Source organism: Lynx rufus, unplaced genomic scaffold, assembly GCF_022079265.1.
Source record: "Lynx rufus isolate CCGP_SWC_20201006 ecotype Redwood Valley unplaced genomic scaffold, mLynRuf1.p SCAF_35, whole genome shotgun sequence".
NCBI classification, from domain to species: Eukaryota; Metazoa; Chordata; class Mammalia; order Carnivora; family Felidae; genus Lynx; species Lynx rufus.
The window spans coordinates 1,295,542-1,311,530 of NW_025814851.1; the positions used below are offsets into that span (position 1 = coordinate 1,295,542).

The 15,989-nt window shown below is 37.5% G+C and overlaps 1 protein-coding gene across 1 annotated transcript in view; it reads right to left on the bottom strand.

The window, feature by feature from the left end:
* The window catches only part of WNK3 (WNK lysine deficient protein kinase 3), a 154,448-nt gene that overhangs the window by 10,758 nt on the left and 127,701 nt on the right, over positions 1 to 15,989 (bottom strand). Inside the window, exons 15-20 of the mRNA XM_047093639.1 lie at positions 15,671 to 15,805; positions 14,381 to 15,324; positions 7,815 to 7,905; positions 7,140 to 7,270; positions 5,980 to 6,602; positions 2,843 to 3,054 (exon numbers count right to left, since the gene is read on the bottom strand). Coding sequence (XP_046949595.1) covers positions 2,843 to 3,054; positions 5,980 to 6,602; positions 7,140 to 7,270; positions 7,815 to 7,905; positions 14,381 to 15,324; positions 15,671 to 15,805 — 2,136 coding nt within the window. The remainder of the gene's footprint in view (positions 1 to 2,842; positions 3,055 to 5,979; positions 6,603 to 7,139; positions 7,271 to 7,814; positions 7,906 to 14,380; positions 15,325 to 15,670; positions 15,806 to 15,989) is intronic.

Consider the following 15,989-nt stretch of genomic DNA (forward strand, 5'->3'; position numbering starts at 1 on the left):
TATTTGGTTTCACTTAGAGCTCAGGTCAGCCCAGGCAGACTGGGTCTGGGGAGTGGGGAGGGTAAGGAGCTACCTCCAGGGCATTACTGAAACAATAGGAAAGCACTGGCAACAACTCAGATGCAGTGATTCAGTTGGGGCAAACAAGAATCTGGCCTAGAATTAAAAAAGAATTCTAGGGCAATTAGATGACCATAGGAAACTTTTAAAACCTCTGGCATATTCCTGGGAATATAAATGTCTGGCAAGCCAGGAAAGACCTAAGAAAGGAAAAAGTACCAATCACTCAATTCTGGCTGCACTTCAGTTCCTGGACAAGCAGGAAAGAAATTCAAAAGTTTTCTTGTAAAGTAAAGCTAGAAAGTGCGCCTTCCCACAGAGATTCCCTTGGCAAAAATATCCAGATGAGTCATTTAATGAAATCTTCTGGCCAATCATTGGCTCACCACTAAATGTACTGACCCAGGTATGAACCTTAGCATGCCAGGCTTAAAAATAAAAACAAAGTTTTTTTTTTTTTATATATATGAAATTTATTGACAAATTGGTTTCCATACAACACCCAGTGCTCATCCCAAAAGGTGCCCTCCTCAATACCCATCACCCACCCTCCCCTCCCTCCCACCCCCCATCAACCCTCAGTTTGTTCTCAGTTTTTAACAGTCTCTTATGCTTTGGCTCTCTCCCACTCTAACCTTTTTTTTTTTTCCTTCCCCTCCCCCATGGGTTCCTGTTAAGTTTCTCAGGATCCACATAAGAGTGAAACCATATGGTATCTGTCTTTCTCTGTATGGCTTATTTCACTTAGCATCACACTCTCCAGTTCCATCCACGTTGCTACAAAAGGCCATATTTCATTTTTTCTCATTGCCACATAGTATTCCATTGTGTATATATACCACAATTTCTTTATCCATTCATCAGTTGATGGACATTTCGGCTCTTTCCATAATTTGGCTATTGTTGAGAGTGCTGCTATGAACATTGGGGTACAAGTGCCCCTATGCATCAGTAAACAAAGTTTTTAAATTCATTTTTATTTATTTTTAAGTTTACTTATTTATTCTGAGAAGAGAGCACGTGCAAGCAGGGGAGGGGCAGAGAGAGAAGGAGGTAGAAAATCCCAAGCAGGCTCTGAGCAATCAGTGCAGAGTCAGATGTGGGGCTCAACCTCACAAACCCTGAGATCATGAACTAAACCGAAATCAAGAGTCAGATGCTTAACCAACTGAGCCACCCAGGCACCCCAAAACAAAATTAAAAAAAAATTTTTTAATGTTTATTTATTTCTGAGAGAGAGACATAGTGTGAGCGGGGGAAGGGCAGAGAGAGAAGGAGACACAGAATCTGAAGGAGGCTCCAGGCTCTGAGCTGTCAGCACAGAGCCTGATGTGGGGCTCAAACTTGCAAATGTGAGATCGTGACCTCAGTTGGATGCTTAACTGACTGAGGCACCCAGGTGCCCCCCAAAACAAATTTTTTTTTAAGTTGCAAAGAACTCAATGGCCTACACTGCAGGGAATATAGAGTAGTGTTGGAAAACCACTAAACAAATAACCAATACCAAGAAAATACCAGAACAATAATAAACAAAATACAACAGACCTTGGTGGGGAAGAGGGTGGAAGAATCTGATACTAGAGCTGTTACAATATATTACCTATAGTGTCCAGTTTTTATCACAAAATTAAGAGACATGCAAAGAAATAGGAACATATGCCACATATACAGACAAAAAAAGTCAACAAAAACATCCTGAAGGGGGCCTAGATTTTGGTCTTAGTAGACAAAGCCTGTATTCAAATTTAAGGAAACTATGCCTAAAAATTTAAAGGAAAGTATGATAACAATGTCTCAAATCAAATAGAGAATATCAATAGAGATAGAAATTATTTCAAAAAACAAATTCTGGAGTTTAAAAGTACAATAAGTGAAATAAAAAATTCACTAGAGTGGCTCAACAACAGATATGGGAGGGCAAAATAAAGAATCAGCCAACAAGAAGACCAATTAATGGAGAAATCCACTCTTGAGAAAAGAAGGAAAAAAAGAGTAAAATAAAATAAATAGAGCCTTAGTCACCTGTGGAATACTATTGTTGCAGGATTTTTTTTACCTCACTACCTGGAGTTCGTTGTCTCCCTGCTTCTTCGAAGAATGAAGAGGTGGACACAAAATGAGCAGCAGGCAAAAGTTGTGGTTTATATACACAGTGGAATACTACATGGCAACGAGAAAGAATGAAATATGTCCTTTTGTAGCAACATGGATGGAACTGGAGAGTGTTCTGCTAAGTGAAATAAGTCATACAGAGAAAGACAGATACCATATGTTTTCACTCTTATGTGGATCCTGAGAAACTTAACAGAAGAACATGGGGGAGGGGAAGAAAAAAAAAGAGGTTAGAGAGGGAGGGAGCCAGAACATAAGAGACTCTTAAAAACTGAGAACAAACTGAGGGTTGATGGGGAGTGGGAGGGGGGGGGTGGGTGATGGGTACTGAAGAGGGCACCTGTTGGGATGAGCACTGGGTGTTGTATGGAAACCAATTTGACAATAAATTTCATATGTAAAAAAAAAAGAAAAGAAATTGGGCTTCCAGGTGTTTGTTTCCCAAATAAAAACATAAAACACACTCACATGCTCTCCAGAATCTATCATCTATCCTCACCATTATTTCATAAAAGAACACTTAATACCAAAAAGGTAGAAAAGAATCTCAGGATAATGTGCACTTCTTTAGAGCATATTAGCTTAATATGAAATAAACTTTATATCATTATATTTCTAATTTTGCTGATCTTTCACCAGTTTTTTAAAACCACTTTCAGGACTGCTTTACCTGTGGCAACTGCGACATTGTCCACATGTGTCCAGGATTGGGGGCGGCTGCGAAGTTTGCTTTTGAAAGATCTTGGTCTACGTGGTGATGATGGTGGCAGAGGAGCCTCTGATGATTGGATTTTGCTATCTTTAATTGCCCGAAGGCGTTCATAGAGCTCTTGCAGCTCCTTATTCTGCTGGGTTTGAAGATTTACCACCTCCTGAATGTGTCTAAATGAAAATAATGCAGAAAGCATTTTAATAGCACTGACACCATACAGATAAGCCAAAAAACTCTATGCAATACGAGTAAAGTTTAACAAGGAATTTAGATTAAGAATGTAAAAATAAAGAATATTCACAGTTTTAGGATGGGATATGCTTTCCTAAGCACAACATTAATCAGACATTAAGAAAAAATTAAACAAACTGGAGTGCCTACGTGGCTCACTTGGTTAAGCGTCTGACTCTTGATTTTGGCTCAGGTCATCTCATGGTTCATGAGATCCAGCCCTGTCTCTGGCTCTGTGCTGATGGGGGTAGGGACTGCTTGGGATTCTCTCTCTCCCTCCCTCTCTGCCATTCCCCTACTCTCTTGGGTGCTCTCTCTCTCTCTCTTAAAATAAATTTAAAAATCTGTGAAATGATTTTAATAAAATGAAAAAAGTAAACAAATTGACAAGAAAAAATTTCTAAAACTTCAATATAGTGAAAGACAATAAAACAAAATTTAAAGTCACACAGTATTAGTAATATTAACCTTTTCTTTATTATATGTTGCAAATATAAACAAGAAAATATTTTCAACATATAGTAAAAGATTCATAGAATACACAAATAGTTCCTAAAACTCAATAAGAGAAAAAAAAAGAAACGTAATAGGAAAAAGGGGAAAGAATATGAGAAGGTGACTCCAAGGAAGAGGAAATACAAGTAGCCAATAAATATGAGATGATGTACAACTTCACTTTTAACTAGGAGAATAAAATTATTTTTTAAGAAAAATTTTTAAATTCATCTGATTGGAATAAAAGAAAAAGGATCAATAATATCCAGTCCAATGTTGGGGCACAGTTGGTTGGCTCAGTTTGGTGGCTCAGTTGGTTGAGTGTCCAACTTTGGCTCAGGTAATGATCTCACAGTTCAGGAGTTTGAACCCTGCGTTGGGTTCTGTGCTGACAGCTCGGAGCCTGGATGGAGCCTGCTTTGGATTCTGTGTCTCCCTCTCTCTCTGCCTCTCCCACACTCATGCTCTGTCTGTCTATCTGTCTCTGTCTCTCTCTCAAAAATAAATAAACATTCAAAAAAATATCCAGTCCAATGTTGCTAAGAAATGGGAAGACAGATGGGGCACTTGGGTGGCTCAGTTGGTTAAGAAGTGGGAAGACAGGCTCTCACATATTTTTTAAAGTAATCTCTACACCCAACCTTGGGGCTTGAACTCATGATCATGACTGAGCTAGCAAGGCGCCCCACTTTCATATATTTTTGTTTGGTGTATAAAATGGTACAGCTACCTTGGACAACAATTTTAGCAGTATCTATCAATTTCATGTGCACATACCTTTTAACCCAGAAATTCTATTTTTGGGTATCTATCCTACAAAAAATACTCACATAATTATGTAAAAATGTAAGGATGTTTACTTTGTGTACTTCAACATTATTTTTCATTTTTTAACATTTCAAGTTTTTATTTAAATTGTTTACATAATAAAAACATGGAATAAAACTGAAATGTCCATTAATGAGGGATTAAATAAACTTTGGCTATTCTAATGTATGGAACAAAGACTATTTGTGCAAACGTGTGTATACAAACACACACACACACACACGTGCACAACGTTAAGTAAAAAAATTTAGAATAACATATATTACCCCACTTTTATAAAAAGAAAAAAGTATGTATTTGTAAATGCATAGAAAAATTACAGGTCAGGCATACCAAACAGTTCACAGTGGTTGCCTCTGAGAAATGAGATCAGGGCACGAGAAGTACGAGACTGTTTTGTGTGCTTTATTACTGTTGTGATATTATGATTTATATTAACACCTTTATCCCTGTTCCTGGCACCTATTTCTGAAAACTCTTGTAATTTCCTAAGCTACAAAGAGCAGTGGGAGAATCTTTCGTTTTAATATTTGGTCTGTTTTCCTCAAATAGCTCCAGTTCCTAAAATAGCTCCAGAGTGATAAAGGTGAAAGGAATCTTATTTATCACAAGCCCCTTGGAATCACACCTGAGTTTATATTAATGACCTTACTTTTAAAAAGCCCCTAAGGATGGAGACTGCTTGCCAGGAGAACCAACTCAGTGATTACAGTGGGACTTTCAGCTCCTCCCACTCCACCTCTGGGGAGTGGACAGAAGCTACAGACTGAATTTATTAGTCACCAGCGGCCAATGATTTAATCAATTGTGCCTACCATAATGAAGCTTCCATAAAAATCCCTGAACTATAGGGTTTGGAGAGTTTCTAGGTTGGTAAACACATGAAGGTGCTAGGAGAGTGTCACTCCCAAGATGGTATGGAAGCTCCATGCCCCTTCCCCTACACCTTGCCATCTGACTATTCCTCAGTTGTGTCCTTTTATAATAAATTGATAATCTAGGAAGTAAACTGTTCTCCTGAGTTCTGTAAGCCACTCTAGTAAATTAACTGAACCCAACGAAGGGTTTCTGGGAGCCTTTGATTTATAACAAACAGGTTGGTCAGAAGCATAGGTAACACCGCCTGGACTTATGATTGGCATCTGTGGGACTGAGGCCTTAACCTGGGAGATCTGATGGTATCTTTGCAGTTCTCAATCATCAACAATTTTCAGTCATTAAAATGTCACCAATTGTAAATTAGCTATCTGTCAAACACTTTGTTCTATAAAACTTGGGGCACTCAGATTTGTGACAAACGAGCAACAATCCTGGGGTGCCTGGGTGGCTCAATCGGTTGGGCGTCCGACTTCGGCTCAGGTCATGATATCACAGCTCCTGAGTTTGAGCCCTATGTTGGGCCCTGTGCTAACAGCTCAGAGCCTGGAGCCTGCTTTGGATTCTGTGTCTCCCTCTCTCTCTGCTCCTCCCCCATTCATGCTCTGTTTCTCTCAAAAATAAACGTCAAAAAAATTTTTTTTAAAAAGAGAAACAATCCTTACTTTTCTCGTAATCTTTGAAGCTCCACCTTCAAATCCTCATCCTCTATTTCTGAGTCATCATCACTGCTCATTGGAGAAGATGGTGAATAGAAGAGTGAGCTCTGTGTTTGAGCAAAGGCTTTTTCTTCACGGAGTGGTAAGCACTGATCACTCACTGGAGCAGTCTTTGCCACTGACCTCCCTCTGCCAGCAAGAGTGGCTGAAAATTCACTAACAGAGCTAGGATGTTTCCCAGCAGTAAATGTCTCTCTCTCTTTAAGCAATAGTTCAAGTCCAGAATGCATACTACTTCCCATGGCTGAGTTTTCTTCCAGTTCCTTTTCTGGGGTCATCAAAGATACATCAGTCTCACAAACTGTGTTGAAAGATGAGTAGTTGTCACCTTGTTTGGCAATTCTTTTATCTTCTTTAAAGGTTTCACGATGAGCTCGTAACTTCTGAGAAGAAAGTGAAGTTTGTGGATTGCACATGGAAGTTTCCATTTTCACTAACTGAGACTTGGCTATTTCAGGAAAGGCTAGAACTTCTTCACTAGAATGGGTTGTCATTTTATTGAATGCTGGTATGTGTTCTATTCCAAAAGATGTCACTTTCACTGACTGCTGCTGAGGAACTGTAATCACCTGAGATACAAAAAAAGGTAAAAATGGCTGGCTCTATCTAACCAAAGAGTAAACCCACAAAGAAATTCAGTATCAAAATATGGTACAGACAAGTGGATGGTGTGCTGTGATGTATACCTATCAATAATACACAAATTTAAAAGCCACTTTTAGAATTCCCATATTCAAAGTCTTTCAAGTGGGCCCCTTGGGTAAAGAAAATTGGCTTCATATTGCTCAAACAAAATTCCACAATTTAAAAAAATTCCATAATTCAAGTTGCTGAGATTCTAAAGGATAAGAAATTAGATTTATTAAAAAGATGACCCAATCATCCCCCACCAAAATGATGACTCATTTCTGTGCTCTTTTCCAGCTACAAAAATCCCCATTTCTTTAGACTCACCTTTATTGGAAGGCTACAAAAGGTAAGGGGATGTGTATTAAATATGACATTAATCTACACTGAAAATAAGTATCATCTACATACCAAGATCTTCAATACTATTACCTTTTACAATGCCCTTGTAGATAAAGATTCAACCAAAGAACACAAACCTGGAACCGACCCCGCTGAAATGATCCACTCATCACTTTGCATCTACTCAAAGCCCTAGTATCAGCTGTGGACTCTCCTGTCAGAGGAATGGGATCAGGAGCAACTGCTGATCTCATATCTTCTGTTTCCACTGTAATTTTTGCAAAATTGTAAGCAGAAAAGAGAAAATTGTTTATTAAGACTAAATTTGTTTACATTACCAAAAATGAAGAAAAGTAGAAAAGCTTAAACCCTGCTAGATAATTAAAAAGTGTTAATGTAATAAGCAACATTGTAGAAGTCCCTAACTCAAAATCAGATGTATGATTTATCCCGAGACTTAGTATCTACGTGAAATGAATAACTGTAAAACCAAATTAGTTACAAAAGTAAAAATAAAATGGCAATGACATTAATGGGACATGTCACATACATGGGCTACGTGGAAAAAGTGGTAAGATCTGTATATGAACAAACAAACAAACAAACAAAAAAACAGAAGTAAATGAAAAGTGATGTTACCTAGTCTATGTCCCTGACTGTAAGCACACTACCTTGACGGACTTTTGATCTCTTGAAAAAGCTGGTTGACTGCCGTAGCCTGTATGCCCAGCTTTTTAATTTGCGAGTCCAGGATTTCTTGCTAATAGGATTTTTGAGACTAGGACAAGTAAAGCTTAGGCCAAAATATCCACCTCCTGTCTGCAGATGAATGGCTCCACCACTTGACACAGCAGCAGGATAGGTCTCTGGATCCCCTGGAAGTGAAGCATCTGGAGACATCTCCTAATGGAGACAAAAAGAGAAAAACCAAAATGGTAATAATTTAGACATGGTGAATCAGTTGCTTATACCATTAGAGTTTCTTGCACTGACTAATCAGTAATCAAAAATAGAATGCTAGGTATACTTGCATTAATAGCATTTATTCATCACAATGAATCTGAAGTATTCAACTTATAGGAATTAATCCTTCCCCTTTCTTTAAAAATATTAGACTTAAGATAAGTAAAAGAGCAGAATATAAATCTTCCAGCCTCGGATATTTTTTATTATAACAACTTTGAAAACTGAAAATTAAAATTGTTTCCTTCACATGCTTCATTTACTAAAAAAGGTTACCGAAACCCTATGCTTTTAAAAGGAAACTTTTCATTTATGCTCATATTATTCAACAGAGTTAAAGATGCCTAATACACATGAAAACATAGAAAAACAAGATATCTAGGCATTTATATTTATAGAGAAATATTACCAAGTCAAATTTCTTAACTTTATGTAAGCACACAGAATCTTACAATAGGCCTCAAAAGTATTTCAAATTCTTGATAGAAATATTATTAATATCAGGCCACAGCTGGCTATAAAATCAGTCTCCTCTTGTCCTCCCATCCCTCCCAACAAAATGCCAGAATTAACTGTTGTATTCTAAATAAGTACTTTAAAAATAAATCCTCTATAATAATTAATATAAAAAATGCACAACCACAAATACTTTGGAAAATATGGAAATGGTCTCTACTAATCTAGAAAATCAAATGAGTATTTAAAAGGTTCAAATAATGGGATTCAGCATTTGTTTGCAAGAAGGATGGCCTAAGTGGCACTAAGTACACTGGAGTCTTAATTCAGCATTATTGACACTTAGGGCATGTCAACAGTTATTAAAATTCTGATCAATCAGTTCTTATTTTCCAAAGTCCCATTTTGGACTAGTAATAATGCTACTTTCTTGAAGAGAAAAGAAAAAAACCTCTCAATAATATTATAATTTAGAAAATGTTGCACTGGTCCCACTTCAATTACAGAAAAATTTTAATAAGTAATAACTGAATCAAGATGGTAAGTTAAATACAAGTTCTAGCCTACATTACATATCCAAATTCATAGATACAACAGAAAAAAAAGATACAGACACATACATATATGACTAAAGGAGGAAAAACAGCCCATGACACATGCAGGAACTGTTTCAAAATGCTGCAAACTTGGGTGGCAGATACAGACAGTAAGAGAGAGCACTAGCCAACCTAAAGGAAGAGTGGTTGACTAGAATGCTTACAAAGCTATACCCAATCTGTCTCCTTTATGCCTCCTAAACATCATCTCATAACACTCTCCTACTTACTGGACTTCTTTTGGTTCCTTGAACAGGTCTCCACCTGTGAATGTCACCATCACACACAAGTTCTTCCCTGACCACCTTGTAATAAAGTAACCCCCTACTTGTTCTATTATAACCTTTTATTTGTTTAGGATTTGTCTTCCACTACTAGAATTTGAGGTCCACAAAAAAGAGATCTTGACTTACTGAATGGGAGAAAACTGGTTGGGGTACTAAAGAACAGCCAGGAAGTTCTCTTTCCCTCCTGACCTCCAAAGCAAGCAAAAGGGAGAGGCATCTGCTCCCAAATAAGAGTGGTGAGAGGCAAATGTTTGTGGCCACGAGAAAGATCAGCAATGGAGAAAGGAGACAACATCCAAGAGGAAGGGGAAGCCCTTCTACCTGTGAAGACTATTAGGCCACCTTCCAGGCAGCATTTAGAGAAAAGTTGTAATATCCAGAGCCAAGAAGCCTGTCCCATGCCTTTCCCACAATTACTGGAGGAAGGCTACAGCAATTATATATTAGCATTTAGAGAGACAAACAAGGAATCTTACATAGGTTAAAGAAAATATGAGTACACAACTAAGAATCACCAAACACTTATAGGAAATCAATACTATAAGAAAACACTAGGGGTGCCTGGCTGGCTCAGTTGGTTAGAATGTGTGACTCTTGATCTTGGGGTTGTGAGTTTAGGCCCCACAATGGGTGTGGAGACTACTTAAAAAAATAAATAAAAAGTTAAAAAACAGGGGCGCATGGGTGGCTCAGTCGGCTGAGCATCCAACTTCGGCTCAGGTCATGATCCCACGAGTTTGAACCCCATGTTGGGCTCTGTGCTGACAGCTCAGAGCCTGGAGCCTGTTTTGGATTCTGTGTCTCCCTCTCTCTCTGCCCCTCCCCTGCTCATGCTCTGCCTCTCCCTCTCTCTCAAAAATAAACATAAAAAAAATTTAAAAAAAGTTTAAAAACCCACTAAATTCAATAAACAGAAGAATAGCTGGCACAAAAACGGACACACAGACCAATGGAATAGAATAGAAACCCCAGAACTAGACCCACAAACGTATGGCCAACTCATCTTTGACAAAGCAGGAAAGAACATCCAATGGAAAAAAGACAGCCTCTTTAACAAATGGTGCTGGGAGAACTGGACAGCAACATGCAGAAGGTTGAAACTAGACCACTTTCTCACACCATTTACAAAAATAAACTCAAAATGGATAAAGGACCTGAATGTGAGACAGGAAACCATCAAAACCTTAGAGGAGAAAGCAGGAAAAGACCTCTCTGACCTCAGCCGTAGCAATCTCTTACTCGACACATCCCCAAAGGCAAGGGAATTAAAAGCAAAAGTGAATTACTGGGACCTTATGAAGATAAAAAGCTTCTGCACAGCAAAGGAAACAACCAACAAAACTAAAAGGCAACCAACGGAATGGGAAAAGATATTTGCAAATGACATATCGGACAAAGGGCTAGTATCCAAAATCTATAAAGAGCTCACCAAACTCCACACCCGAGAAACAAATAACCCAGTGAAGAAATGGGCAGAAAACATGAATAGACACTTCTCTAAAGAAGACATCCAGATGGCCAACAGGCACATGAAAAGATGTTCAGCATCGCTCCTTATCAGGGAAATACAAATCAAAACCACACTCAGATATCACCTCACACCAGTCAGAGTGGCCAAAATGAACCAATCAGGAGACTATAGATGCTGGAGAGGATGTGGAGAAACGGGAACCCTCTTGCACTGTTGGTGGGAATGCAAATTGGTGCAGCCACTCTGGAAAGCAGTGTGGAGGTTCCTCAGAAAATTAAAAATAGACCTACCCTATGACCCAGCAATAGCACTGCTAGGAATTTATCCAAGGGATACAGGAGTACTGATGCATAGGGGCACTTGTACCCCAATGTTCATAGCAGCACTCTCAACAATAGCCGAATTATGGAAAGAGCCTAAATGTCCATCAACTGATGAATGGATAAAGAAATTGTGGTATATATACACAATGGAATACTATGTGGCAATGAGAAAAAATGAAATATGGCCTTTTGTAGCAACGTGGATGGAACTGGAGAGTGTGATGCTAAGTGAAATAAGCCATACAGAGAAAGACAGATACCATATGGTTTCACTCTTATGTGGATCCTGAGAAACTTAACAGAAACCCATGGGGGAGGGGAAGGAAAAAAAAAAAAAAGAGGTTAGAGTGGGAGAGAGCCAAAGCATAAGAGACTGTTAAAAACTGAGAACAAACTGAGGGTTGATGGGGGGTGGGAGGGAGGGGAGGGTGGGTGATGGGTATTGAGGAGGGCACCTTTTGGGATGAGCACTGGGTGTTGTATGGAAACCAATTTGTCAATAAATTTCATATATATATATATATATATATATATATATATATATATATATATAAAACAACAGAACAATAGCCAAGGAAATAGCATTAATAACATAGAATAAGACTGTAATACCTCCAGAAAGATGTGTGAATATACTACAACCATAAGAAAAAGAATGAACTACAGTTATTGGAAATTAAAATATAATCCTTGACATAAAAAAATACCTGAATAAAAGTCTGGAAACAGCATAAAAATTGAGAAATTCTCCAAGTACAAAAAGCAAAAGGACAAAGAGATGGAAAACATGCAATGAAAAGTTAATGGATAAGAAAAACAGGAAATGAAGAAATAAAACTATTTTTTCACAGATGATATGATCTTATATATTATACAGAAAATCCTAAATAATACACACACTCAGCGAAATTGAAGGTACAACATCAACACTTAAAAATTAGCTGTATTTCTGGGGCACCTGGGGGCTCAGTCAGTTAAACGTCTGACTCTTGGTTTCGACTCAGGTCATGATCTCATGGTTTGTGAGTTCGAGCCCTGCATCAGACTCTGCACACTGATAGCTGCAGAACCTGCATATGATTCTCCCTCTCCCTTTCTCTCTGCCCCTCCCCCACTCGCTCGCGCGCTCTCTCTCTCTCTCTCTCTCTCTCTCTCAAAATAAGTAAATAAATTAATTAAAAATTAGTATTTCTATACACTAGCAATGAAAAATCTGAAAAGGAAATTAAGAAAACAATTCCATTTAGAAATAACAACAAAGAGAATAACTGGTGCTGGAACAACTGGATAGTCACATGCAAAAGAATGAAGTTGAACCCCTATTCCACACCATATACAAAAATTAACTCAAAATGATCCTACCACGTATACTTAATTAATCAAGGGTGAAGCAAAATAAAGTCATTTTTGGACACTAAAAAACAAAAAAACAAACAAATTAGTCATCCATGCAACATATTTAAAGATATTACTCATAGAAGCATTTCAAAGGGGAAAAAAAAGGAATTCTAGGACACCAGAAACAGTAGCAGGTAAATTTGATCCAGATGTAGCAATGGACACTTAAAACAAAAGATTTCATTTGACTTTAACACTTCAGTATCTTTTGAGGATCAAAGTTTAAAATTATTAAATTATATTTCATTTTTTATGGTTCTAATCATATTACATGATCATAGGCTAACACATATAATCATAACATAAATGCCGTTTATTGATCTTCAATTCTTCGAATCAACCTACAGGCAAAGCACAACCAAGTGTTACAGAAAAAAAATGTACATGTTATAAACTTTGCTAATGTTAAAAATACAAGTAAATAAAAATCGGGAAGTGTATGGGAAAGAAGAGGAAGGGGAAAATATTGTAATTTCCTCACCCTTCATAGCAGTGAGTTAACAGGTATTGTTGAAAATTATTAAATAAAAAAATAGATAAGTATATTATTTACACGTTATTAATGGCAATGACCTCAAGAATTAAAACCAGGACCTTAACAGTGTTTGGGGAAGGAAATGGAGTATAAGGAGGTGTTAACATAAATTACTTTTAATTTTCCCTCCTTCTGAACTGATTTCTTATTTATATATTAATTGCATATTTTAAAATTACTAATATACAAAAATATGAACATTTGTTATATCTATTCAGTGGAATATTATGCTATTGTTTAAAAAAACGTGAGATGGAACTCTGTGTGCCAACACAGATAAATGTTCATAACTGAAAAATAATTCTGAACATCACATGAATATAAACATATAACATATATCTATATCTTTGTAAATATAAAACAGAGGAGTAAAATTATATAAATATTTGCAAGTTAATTAAAACCATGTCTGTAAAGAGTCATTAACAGCTATGTCTATAGGTTTGGAAGTGGGATGGATTTTACTTTATATAGACACATATACTACTTATATAATAATAATAAAGAGATACAGTGGTAAAGATTTAGAAATATATTTATGATATACTATAAAATGAAAAGATAAATTTGCAGACAAATATGCATATAGCACAATCCTATTTTTGTGAATGAAAAGTTATAGGTATGTAACTAATCTGTGTAAGCTTAAGTCAAGAAGGTTAAGTATCAAATAGTGGATAAATACCAGATAGTCACTACCTCTGTGATGTGATTCTTCCTATGTTACATAACTTAAAAAAATACCATATGATTTCATTTATATGTGGAATTTAAGAAACAAAACAAACAAACATAGAGGGGAAAAAAGAGGAAGAAAAAAAAGAAAGACTCTTAACTACAGAGAACTGATGGTTACCAGAAGGGAGGTCAGTGCGGGGGGAGGGGGGATGGTAAAATAGGTGGTGGGAATTAAAGAGTGCACTTGTCGTGATGAGCACTGGGTGTTGTATGGGAGTGTTGAATCACTATACTGTACACCTGAACTAATGTTACACTGTATGTTAACTAACTGAAATTTAAATAAAAACTTAAAAAAATAAATAAAGTCAGCTCTTCCTACACACTAAAACAATCTATAAATCAGTCCTGTTCTGTCACCAATACAAAAAACGTCATTGCTTGCAAGTTCCTAGCTAATTCACCAGAGGGCTCTCTCACCAAAGATACTTCTGCCGTCTCTATGGAGACATTCTTGGCACCTGTAGCCTAAGTCATGGCCTTCCTAAATACCTGTGACCTCAGAATCTTGTGACATAGATAGATTAATTTCAAAGGACAGAACTTTAGAAAAGAAGGAATTTCTTTAAAAGAATAAGGATAAGAAATTGATTAGAAAGAATAATACTTACATGTAAACATATTTCGCTGGGTATAGAAGTTATCACATTCAGGTCCCTTTTGAACACTGATATGTTAGCAGGCTGACTCACAGCCACATTGGACAGAATCCTAGAGCCTGTCTGCTGAAAATTAGGGGACTGTGCAGGACTATCTTGAATTCCACTGTGACTGATGCCTATGACTTCTGGCACTGGACATGAGAGCGTATCTTCAGCAGAGGAAGAAAATGGAGAGTCTATGCTTTGGGTATCCTTCTGACTCTCAGGATAGATGCTAGATATGCTATGCTCCTGATAGAGCAAGTTTCTTAATTTTTCATCCAGAGTTTTAATTCGGTTGTCTGCAAACTCCATTTTTGGAGGTCTTTCCCCATCTGATTCCAGGACAGTAGAGGGTAGAAGGGTAGTCAGTTCAAGGCCAGGGGTCTGAGTGGGAATGACCATCTTAGGAGAACTTGCTTCAGTGTTCACTGTGGTTTCTCCTTCTTGGGAAATCAACTCTGCATCCATAGTTGGTTGCTGCACTGCTAAGGATTGAGGCTTTTGATCAGACATAAATGCCAGAGTTGTAAGAGAGTTACCAGCAATCTGAGTTGACTCGCCAGGAGGGACCATAAGTACATCAGCCTGACTGGCAGCTTGGTGACATGGATATGCAGGTAGAAATATGCCTGCTTGGTTGGTGAGTCCCTCACATTCAACTGGAACTGCACGAACTGAAGTAGCAGTATGAGTTGAACTACTAGCAACTGATGCCATTATCTGCCTGTCATCTTCCACTTGATAAAATACAGCTTGCTGCTTAGTGTCTACACTGGCATATTCAGAAATCTTACCATCAACTACATCCTTGAGTTCTGATTTGGAGGCAAAAAGTACACGCTGGCAGGGATTATTTTCTAGAGTGAGCAGTGTATCCTGTGATATTTCCTTATTACTTGTGGTTCTTGGACCTAGAACAATAACAAAGAATAGCTAGACACATACTAATAAATACAAAGCATGGACTAGTACTCAAACTCAAAGGGGACAAGAGGAGCAAGGGACAAACAAGAACCTGTGTGAATAAGTGTTATAAATAAGATTCAAAATACACAGAATTCAACCTGCCAAGTGAAAAAAAAATCTTTATTTTTTCATAAATATTATATTTTAAAATGGCTTAAGTTACACCTTAACAATAGCATCTTCAAAAATGCTTATGAAAATTCTCATAAGAATGAAATACCCATGAAAACAAGTTAAAGATATGGTATCCCCATCTTCCAAGTCTGGATGAAGTTGACAGATAACACTTACCAGAAAGTAGAGGTAACCCAGGAACTGTAGACATGGACTGCTGAAGAGGAGGAGACTGAGCCTCACGGTTTCTTATTGTTTGATTGATACAGAATCGCCACCGACCAACTGGAGATGACTGAGGAGCAGATTCATCTGTAGAAAGAATTTACAAAAATTAATAGGCTAAGCAATTGTCAACATGTTTACCCTATTGATTAAGGAAACCAGGTTAAAACACCAATTTGTCTTGTATCTCCATTTCCAATAGCACTAGGATTTGCCAGTACAATGCTGGCAAATCCTCTAAACAACTGAGCACAAGATATCTTTAGGGAAG